The following is a 10,518-nucleotide window of genomic DNA, read 5'->3' on the forward strand; positions in this document are numbered from 1 at the left end:
AACTGCAAACACGCAGACAGCACCTCTTCCGTGCTGGCCGCCTGCTGGACCTGACTACACACTGAGCTGGCTGCGAGCAGCTGCCGGGTGCCAGGCACTGTGCTAGATTGGCGGTGGGCACCCAGCTGTGAATGCAGCATGGCCCCTGCCCCGGGGAGCTTACTATCTAACGAGAGACTGAGCACAGCCACTTCAACAGATCAGCGTCACTCTAGTGATGGGCTGACTGGAAAATACTGGTGCATAGGAGTGAAGGAATCAGGGGAAGGTGGGGGCAAAGTGACAGGAAGATTTTGAAGTGGGGGTGGGGGGGCCCTTGGAGGGCATGACATTTCAGCTGAGGAGTCGTCCCCAGCATGCAAAGTGGACGGGGCCAGAGTTCCAGGAGGCAGGGTGAAGGTGCCCTTAGAGACACGGAGAGGTGGGTGTGGCTGGGGTGCAGGAGAGAGGACGGAAGGGTGGGCCAGGGCCGGACCGCACAGGGCCTATCACGGGTCCAGAGGAGCACAGTGAGTCAGGCCACAGGGCTTTCTTGGGTCTGTTTTTGAACTTGTTCTGGGTGTTTAATGTTTGTAGGAGAAACGTGGAGGAGGCCTGGTCATATTCAGCCATCATTCATTCATCCAGTGAATGTGTGGAATACTGACTACGCGCCCAGCCCTGCGCTGGGTGCTGGGGCGAGAGACCAGTAAGACAAGGTCCCGGCTCCAGGGAGCCGCTACCGCTCCGGGGCACCCATCACGGCCAAGGCCGAGTGTAAAATCTGACTGCACTATTCAATGGTACTTCTTTTCTAAATCATGATTTTTTTTAAAAAGAAAGAGAGAGACTGAGATTTTGTAAAAGCCACAACCCAAGTGTCCATCTACTGACCAACAAACAAAACATGGGACAGCTACAGAATGGAATACTATTTGGCCAAGAAAAGGAATGAAGCTCTGAATCATGTCACGATGTGGATGAGCCTCGAAAACATGCTAAGTGAAAGAAGCCAGATGCAAAGGACCAAATACATTATTCAACTTATATGAAGAGTCTAGAATATGCAAATTCATACAAACAGAAAGTAGATAAGGAGCTCCCAGGGGCTGAAGGGAGGGAAGAATTACAGGTGACTGCTAATGGGGAGGGGGTTTCTCGGTGGGGTGATGGGAGTGTTCTGGAATCAGACAGTGGTGATGGTTGCACAACACTGTGGACGCGCTGAAAGCCACTGTAGCATATACTTTAAGATGCTTAAAATGGTGAACTTTATGCTAAGTGGATTTTACCACAATTAAAAAAAAAAGGACATTCCAACAGACTCCAAAAAGTCACATTCCCTTGGTGTGATTACTGCCAGGGGTCAATGCATGGGAGTGGGCACGCACGCTGGCCAATAAAAACATGAGGAGGAGCAAGAGGGGGACCCCAGGGCCACGGTGACGAGATGCACCAAGTGAGACTGGGCACAAGGAACCGGGAGAGGCAGTGTGCGTGGCCGGGGGGCTGGAGGAGGGCGCAGGGCCCAGGTCAGCACCAGAGGCCGAACCGAGGCCTCGGCAGCACATCGAAGCAGAAAGACGTGGAAGGGGACGGAAACGTGGGAGAGGAGGCGGGTGCCGGGGCCAGGACGGGGACAGCCTGGGTGGAGGGTGTGGACAGAGGGGCCCGGCGGTCCATTCCTCCTGCTCCATGCTCACCCTGTACGTGGCCCCTGCTCTCCTCGCCGAGAGGTCCTGAGCCCCCACAGCCTCTGCGCAGAAGGGCTAACGGTGTCCACTGAGCCAGCAAGGAAGACGAGGCCCAGGACCCCATCGACCAGCATCCTTGAGTCATCATGGCCAAGGCCCCCAGGCACAACGACAGGGCCCTGGCTTTGCTGTGTGACAAGACTAAAAAGTGCCACACAACGAAGTCAAGCCCTGAACCTGAAACCCCAGGAGAGAAAAATAAGACTTACAGAGGGATTGCCCTCACACCTCTCCTCCGGGGCGTTGCTTCTCTTTGGAGCACCCCTGGCAAGTGGAGGAGGGAGATGACATCCCTGGGGTTTCTCGGGGAAAACAGCAGCTTGGAGCATGAGCGAGCAGATGGCAGGTCCGAGACCCTCCTGATCTGCAGGAGGGATGGGCCCAGCACCGTGGCAGGAAGAGGCAGCACTAGTTAGGTCTAACCCCCATATACGAGTGGTCACCACTCCCCATGTCACACGTGGGAGCTGGCATCCTCACTCCGCCAACGAGGCAAAGGGCGGCATGACAGCCCCAGAGCACACAGCGAGTAAGCAACAGTGCTGGGGTGCAAGCCAGCCCGATTTCGGCCTCGAAGCCTGACCCAGTGGACACACTTCTGCTCATGGAAAATCCCGCCCTGCGTCTGCCAAGCTCTCAACTGACTGTGACCCTATTTGTGCCTCGATGGCCCGGGCAGGTGACCAGGACAAATGGGCACATTCCACAAGTCGGGAAACAGAATCTCTGGGAAGGTAAGTAACCTGCCCTCCACTGTGCCTGTGGATAAAGCCAGGAACTCTGGATCTCCTGGGCTCAGCCCATGGGATCGAACCACCTGCCAGCAAAGGTTCTGGGAAATCTGACCCCCATGGGGATGTTTAGGGGACAAGAATGCTGGCGGCTGGGAGAGGAGCCAAGAAGTAAAGGCCCAGAGCTGGCCCACCCCAAGACCCGCTGGCTGAGTGGGATGAGTGTGGGTTTCTCTAGCCGTCTTCACAGGTCAGGGGGGTGACTGAGGTGGAAGGGGAAAGTCAAGCCCAGCCTGGCCTCCTCAGTCCCCACTACCGCCCCTTCACCCACTGAGCGCTACCCACGTGGCTATGCTGGGTGCCAGGCACACACTGCTCCCTGCGTTCTCCCAACAGCCCCACGAGAGCTGGCTCTACCCTGAGCCTTTGTTTTAGATTTGGAAACAGGCTCAGAGAGGTGACGTCGATCCCCAAGGTGCACGGTGAGCAAGAGGAAGGGCCAGGGCTCGAATGCAGGTCCACACACCCACACAGCAGGGCTCTTCGCCCCAGGTCCCTCTGCACAGACGTCACTCTCCCAGCCGCCTCCTGCTCCAGTAATCCCCTGTCCCCATCTTATACTGACCAGAAAAGAATTTCAGCCTGGGGGACGAGGGGCCTGGGTCTTAGTCCCAGCTCAGCTCTAACCAGCTACTGGGACAGGTCCCTTTATCTCCTCCTCTGTCCAGTCACGAGGATGTTCAACTGGGGACCTTTAACGTCAGTGATTCTCAACCAGAGGTGATCCGGTTCCCCAGGGGGCATGTGGCCAAGTCTAGAGACACTCAGATAGTCAAGATAGTGGTGGGGGGTGGTCTTGGCATCCAGTGGGTGGGGCCAGGGAGGCTGCTCCACAGCCCATAGTGCTCAGGTCGCCCCTAGAGAGTGATCCAGCCCACAGTGTTCAAAAACCCTGGTCTAGGTCTCAGAGGTGGCAGATTCTAGCAGGGTCCCTCTGGTCCCCAGTGTGCTCTGCTGTAAAATGGAAAAGATATGGCCTGCCCAGCCCATCTTGGGATCACTGTGTGCCTGGAGCCACCCTGAGATACCATTTTCCACCTCTGGGCTTGGCAGGATGCACCTGGTGGGAGCACGCTGGGTTAAGGCTGTCAGAAAGAATGAAGCTATTCTTTGCACGACAAGAGGGATCAACTGTCAAGATACGTTACTGATGGAATAAAGCAAAGTAGAGAACTACATGCTCTAAAAAAGCAAGCTATGGAGGGTTTTACATGAATAAAGGATCATGGAAGGACACCCAAGGAACTGGTAGCTGGGGCTACCTTGAAAGGAAATCGAAACAGAGCAGCTGGGAGGCAGGACTGACCTCACACCGTACGCCCTTTTGTATTTTTCAGTCTTGTACAATGAAGTCTGTATTCCCACTTGAAACGTAAAAATAAACTAAAAACTCACAGGATGAAAAGACAGACTGCCCAGGCACCCTCAAAGCGGTGCTTCCAGAAGCCTGCTGTGGGCTGGCTCCATCAGAAGCATCAAGGGTAACGCGTGGGACGAATACCTCAAGGAGCCCAGGCCTCAGCCCTAGGCCTTTACTAAACCTAAATCTCTATGGGTGGGGCCCAGGTATCTGCATTTTTAAGCCGATGTTCAGTTTGGAGGTGTAGATGGGTCAGGGAACCAACAGCAACAGCACAAACACTCAGACTTACAGCTACTTCTCAACTTGGGGAGTCTGCAGAGGGCTGGTTTAATGTCCAGGTTACACCATTTTTGAGTTTCATTTCCTCGAGGGCAGGTGTCTACGCGGTGTTTAGCAGGCTGAAGGTGTGTAATAAGTATTAAATGGTGCGATGATTCACCAGGAGGCAATAAGCTTAGGATGAGACTAAACAGATCTTGAGCTGGGGCCAGAAAAAGAGCTCATGAAACTCAACCACCTTAAAGAACTTCCGATCCACTTACCCAAGTCAGGAACAAGCAAAGCCCAGAGGGACGGCAGGGATCAAAGCAGGGGGAACCTCGGTCTCCCAGACCCACCAGGGGAGAAAAAGTAAGAGACATCCAGGCGCATGGAATGTGGGCCAGGCCCCTCGGGCAGGTGCTGCCAAGCCCTTGGTGCTTGACAGATACCTGTGGAAGGACCCTGGGTTCTGGACCCTGAGCTCCCAGGAGGCCAGAGGTGTGTCAGCTTCATCGTGGATTCCTGGTCCCTAGGAGGCCACAAGGCCCGAGCAGGGCAGGGGTCAAGACAGGAGCATTTGCCGGATGGATGGGTGGACTGAGCTGCAGGAGAGGCACATCCAGACCATCCTGAGACCCCGAATTCTCAAGCAGGACCAGACGCTACAGAACTACTCAGTCCTTCGCTCACACAAACCAGGCTCTCTCCAGCTCTGCTTCCCTGCCCGCAGACCACATGGGAGGTCCGTTTCTTTCTTAACAGCCGAGTTCTGAGCCCTGCAGTCAATTCCCTTGGCCTCCCAGCCAACCTCGAGCCCACCCCTCCTGAGGCCAGGCTCCTCCACCTCTCCGCGCCTCCCGCAGGAACCCCAAGAGTGGTGGCGAAAAGCAGAGTGGAGACCCCCAGCCCAGCCTCCCCTCATCCGCCAACCTCACCCCACACACCCAGAGCAAAGCTCCCCCTGCCGTCCTTCCTCAGCTTTCTACAGCTTTTTATGAATTTAACTTCAACTTCTCTAAATTCTTTTCTTTTCCCTGAATGTTTCCAGACACTGATTTGCCACTGAGATGTCATCTGTGACTCTTGGCATTTCTTTCTCACCTAACCAAGAACTCTTTAACATCTGCTAATTATGGCCTTTTTCTGAGTCTGAAATCTGGCAGTAATAGGGGAAGGAAGGGGTGTTATTGAAAGAAAAAAATTCTTTTCCTTAGGAAACAAAAGGTTTCTTTGGAGCTATAACAACAAAGTTATGCATTGAGGCTAATCCGAGCACAGTGGGTCTCACCAGGGTTGACCCTGCACCCCTTCACCCAACCCAGGGCACTTGGCAACACCTGGAGACATATTTGGTTGTCACAGCTGGGTAGGGAATGAGCTCCTGGCACCGAGTGGGTGGGGGCCAGGGATGCTGCTGAACACCCACCGTGCCCAGGATGGCCCCTGAGAGGACGATTAGGCCCCACATGTCAGCGGGGCCGAGTTTGGAGGAGTACCATCCCAGAGGCCTCCTCCTTTGCCACGAGACAAGCTAAGACCGCCTCTGGTCCCCGTGCTGACCTGGGCTCTGCAGACACCACACCAGCGGCTCTCCACCCACATGTACTCACCAGAGGAGCGCTGTAGCTGGCATGGGGATTGTTCTGGATCTCCCACAGTCCCTCATTGAAGCCTTTCCTCTTGTTGGGTTTCCCGTACTTATCTTTACACTTGTCGTAGGGAAACAGGTCCTTGGGTCCCAGGAAGGCTCTGGAGAAAGGAAGCACGGGCCGGGCACAGGTGAGCTGGACCACCCCACGAGGCACCAGGTGGGGAAAACCCAGCCCCAGCTGAGGACACTTACGTTTCGTGTGTACCAAAGAAGAAGATGGGGTACTTGTTGGGTGGGGGCTTCACAGCACCGTCAGCAATGTCATCGATCTGCAGTGAGAGACCAGTCAGGGGGTGGCTGGGGCTAGCTCCATCCACTGACCCAGGAAATCACCAAGAAATCAGCCAAGTTACTTGGGGGAAATCATGCTGGGAGGAGGGGGAGCCTTCAACAGAGGAAGACACATCAGCTTCCAGTTAGACATCTGCATTCTTCTGTGCAACAACCCCCCAAAAACTGCATACCTGCCCCCTCCCCCCCAGGGTGCTCTCTGTGCCCCCAAGGTAGATGTTTCACCTGGGCAAAGCCAAATATGGTCCTCTGAGGAGCCAGGGGGTGGGGCCTAGCCCAGATTCTATGAACTCCCAGGACCCTCCCACAGGACACCCCTCCCGTAAAGAGGTGATCAGTGATCCGTCTCCCACAGGCTCCAGCTGGCAGCTCCAAGGATGCAGAGGGTGGGGGGTGGGCTGCAGGAGACAGGGCCTGAGCATCCAGGAAGTCCCACCCTCTCCCTACAGGCCCATGGGCTCCAGCAGCTGTCAGTCACCTCCCCACAGGAGGCTAGCAGCCTCTTCACTTCCAATCAGGTGCTTGGAAACGTTCTGGGCTGAGAAAGCCAGCTGGAGTGGGGCGCGGAGGAGAGGGAGAAGCTGGTACTCTTGAATAAGGAAAGTGCCCGTAAAGTTTTATCACTCTGGTGCCCCCAAGAAAGTAAGCCCGAGCACACGAGGTTATACTGGGTTCTCTGGTCCCCACTAATTCCTTCCCATCCTCTTCAAAGCCTAGGGGCTGCTGGAATCCTCCCTGCCCCCTCACCCAGCTTCCTTCCTCAGTTCTCTGTGCTACTTTTCAGAGTCGTGGCTCCCTGAGCTCTGGGCCCTGTTCATTCATCCCAGGCATCCCGCTCCTGCACAGAAGCATCCCCAATTTCCATCACCCTGAGGACCAGCTTGCCATGCCTTCCAGGCCTGACTTCTGCTCTGCTCTCACCCAGGACCTGCATCTGAGCCTGAGGCCCAGACATCCTAGCAGCAGCACCGGCTCTGGATTACTCACAGGGCTGCCTGGTTAGCAGACCCAGAGCCCTCTCCTGGCACCTTATGGAAGACTCTCTGCAACCAAATGCCCAGCTCTGTGTGATGCCCTTCTGCTTACTTCCACCCAGAGGGAGGCAAGGAGGGGGCTCTAGTAGGGAGTGAGGGCGAAATCTCTAGCAACCCCACAGTACCACCCAGGCAACTCCTGTATTCCTGTTCCAGCTGAACATTCAGCTTCATTTTTCTACTGTCCTTTGCTTCCACTGCTGCCTGGGCCTCACATCCCACCCCCCAAATTTCTCCAGTCCTACCAAGCATATTCCAACAACTTCAGTTCTAGGGTGACTTAGGTCTGTGTATGACAGCAACCTCCTGGCCCCTCCTCCACACTGGCCTGCCCCACAGACAGTGCATGGAACTCCACTCTGCAGATCTGGGACTCTCACTTAAGACGCCCTTCAGAGCTGAACCCCTCGAATCACCTAGGTTCTCTGAATCCCAGCTTCTTCCAAAAGGGATCCCCAAACTCCGCTTGGCCCAGCCCCCTCCCTCAGATGCTCTTCCTTTCCAGCTTGCGTCCCAGTGGCTGGTCTCAAGCATCACTCCACACCAAGCCCTCCCTCCAACTGGTGCCCCAACCAGTCTCCTCCAGTAGGGTCTGGGGGTGGGGGGGATGGTCCTCACAGGGCACCAGACCCCAGGGTTCCCCAAATAAGTCTCATTCCAACCTCTGGTCTCTGATGCCCCACATTTTCAGATCCAGTCCTCTCAGCTCCAGCGCCCTTGTAAACACAGCCCCCAGCCCCATTTCCAGCCCTGGCCTCCCTAAACACCTCTCAACCTTGACCCTCAACCATTCTCTTACTTTATCCCTTATCCCTAGGCCACCCCCCCCCCTCAGGCGTGGCTTACGACCTCCAGCCCCTCGGAACTTGGCTTCTTGTTGCCCTCCAATGAGGTCTTTCAGTCTAGGGTACCTCCTTCCCACCAGTTTGAGCCCTCTCCTCAAATCCCAGGTTTCTCAGTTCCCCTGACACCCACCGACCTTCTTCAAATTTGAACCCTGGTCCCTCAGGTTCCAGGTCCTTCAACCCCATGTCCCTCGGCTCTGAGACCCCCGGAGTGGGCCCCTCAGGCCGGGGTCTCCCCAAACCCCCATCGGGCGGGTCCCTCAGGCCCGGGACCCTGAGACGTCCAGGCCCATGTCCCCCACACCCCCGGTACTAGGGTCCCTCAGGCCGGGGACCCCCCCCACCAGGCCTCCAGGCACGAGGCTTCCTCAGGCCGGGAGCCCCACATACCCCCAGGGAGCAAGTTCCTCAGGCCGGGGGCCGCTACTGCCCCACCCCCCCACCCCCGTTGCCTGGACCATCTCCCGCGCGGCCTCACCCGGGCCGGCCAGTGCGGGTAGCCCTTCATCTTGGCGAACACCAAGTCCCCAGGCTTGAAGGCGTGAGGCATGCTGGCGGCGGGAGGCCCAGGCCGCGGGAAGCGGCAGCAGCGGCGGCAGCGGCTGCGGCGGAGGCGGCGGCAGCGGGAGGCGAAGCCGGGGGCGGGAGCAGAGCGCCGAGGGGGCGGTGGCGGCGGCCTGGGTAGCGGATCTGAACGTGCTTATTGGGCTGCGCGCCACCGGAAGTCCCGCCCACCGGCCGTCACGGGCTGGCGACGCCGTCGCTCATGACCACGTGCGAGGATAGAGGCGCAGGGGAACCAATGAGAAGAGGGGTTGGAGCAGAGCAAGTTAACGGGATTGGATAACGGGTAGAGCCAAGGGGGCGTGACCCAGAGGCCTAATGGGAGTGGACGGAGGTTATGGGAGGTGAAAGAGAAAAGGTGGGAGGAGAGAAACATAGGCGCTCCAAGAGTGAAGAGGCGGGCAGTCAGGCTTCTTCTGGGCGGGGCTTAGGGCAGAGGGGCGGGCCCTAGGCCGCCGCAGGAGGAGGAGTTTTAAGCAGGAAGCATGCCATTGGATACCACAGGAAAGAAGGCCCAATCAATATAGGGGCGGGTCATTGATAGCCTCCCTCTCCCTTGAGGAGAGGCTTAATATAGAGCTGCAGGCCATTGGGTACCGCCGGTGAAGCGGCTCAAGGTAGACAGCGGGGATTGGCTGTCACAGAAGGAAAGGTTTAAGCAGCTGTCCGCCATTGGACATCTTAAGAGACAAGGTTCAACTCAAAATAGGGCCGCGCCGTTGCCTCCTCGAGGAGGCGGGACTTAGGGGTAGGGGTGGGCCATGGCGGGGTCTGAGGATAAACAGCCAAAAGATGCACAGAACACTTACTTCTTCTCTCACGGTAAATTTATTACCATATGCCAGAGCCACAGAATACCCAATATACATATTAATTCAGTCGAGAAAAATGTATTGAGCACTGGCTGGCCAAATTACGTAACCTCTATGCCTCAGGCTCCCTGCCTGTAAAATGGGACTCATAATGATACCGATCTTATAGGGGAGTAAGGATTAAACGATTTCACCACCCCTAAGGCTCTGGAAACTGTGCCTACCAGTTGGAAATACTGGGAGAACTGTTACCCACCGCTCTTGAGGAATTCAACGTCTAGCAGGGCAAAGAAACGTTAATACCTTTGTAACTAGGATCCGTGGAAGAAACTCAAAGTAGAATAGTGTTTAAGAAAAAGCTGAGTAACGGCTGAGACTTCGTCTATCCCGGAGGGCCAGGAAGGTTTTGTGGAGGAAACAGTTTAACCAGAGTTCAAAGATGACTAGAGACAGGTCCATTTAGTGGGGTGGGCGCCGGGAGGGCATCTGGGGCAGAGGGATTAACAAAAGGATCTGTTGAGGACCTATCATATACCTTGTAAATATCTGTGAGAAGTTTGGGTTTTATTTTAACTTCTTTTTTATTTTTTTAAATTTAAAATTTTATTTTCACTTTCATTTTATTTTGACTTCTTGGACAAAAAAACTGGAGAGATTTGATCACCAGGTACAGAGATAATACTTTAAAGTCAAGAAACATCCTTATGCACGTGAAATATATCTCAAAAAAGACTTTTTTTAAACAAAGTTAAACATAGACTTACCATATGACCCAACAATTCCAACCCTAGGTATCTACCCAAAGACAAATGAAAACAAACGTCCACACCAAAACATATACAACTAAAAGTCATAACAGCATTATTCACAAAAGCAAAAAAAAGGAGGAAATAACCCAAATGTCCATCAACAGGTAAATAAACCAAATGTGGTGTACCCTGATGATGAATTGTATTGCTGACTCTTCAGCAGTAAGAAGAAACAAAGCACTGATACACACTACAACAGGGATTAACCTCAAAAACGTTATACTCAGTTAAAAAAAAAAGCCAGGCAGGTCACATACTCTATGATTCCAGCATCATAAGACATTTGATAGAATGTCCAAAAAAGGCAAATTCTTCAAGACACAAAGTAGATCAGTGTTTGCCTTGAGCTGAGGGTAGGAATCCA

At 54.7% G+C, this 10,518-nt stretch overlaps 1 protein-coding gene across 3 annotated transcripts in view; it reads right to left on the reverse strand.

The window, feature by feature from the left end:
* HDGFL2 (HDGF like 2) overlaps positions 1-8,629 on the reverse strand; it is a 22,329-nt gene extending 13,700 nt beyond the window's left edge. For all 3 annotated transcript variants that reach the window (XM_074351058.1, XM_074351059.1, XM_074351057.1), the window contains exons 1-3: positions 8,448-8,629; positions 5,992-6,068; positions 5,759-5,897 (exon numbers count right to left, since the gene is read on the reverse strand). In XM_074351058.1, coding sequence (XP_074207159.1) covers positions 5,759-5,897; positions 5,992-6,068; positions 8,448-8,519 — 288 coding nt within the window. In that variant the 5' untranslated portion in view covers positions 8,520-8,629. The remainder of the gene's footprint in view (positions 1-5,758; positions 5,898-5,991; positions 6,069-8,447) is intronic.
* Positions 8,630-10,518: the final 1,889 nt, after the last annotated feature.

The sequence above is a fragment of the Camelus bactrianus genome, chromosome 22 (genome assembly GCF_048773025.1).
Source record: "Camelus bactrianus isolate YW-2024 breed Bactrian camel chromosome 22, ASM4877302v1, whole genome shotgun sequence".
In the NCBI taxonomy this organism is placed as follows: Eukaryota; Metazoa; Chordata; class Mammalia; order Artiodactyla; family Camelidae; genus Camelus; species Camelus bactrianus.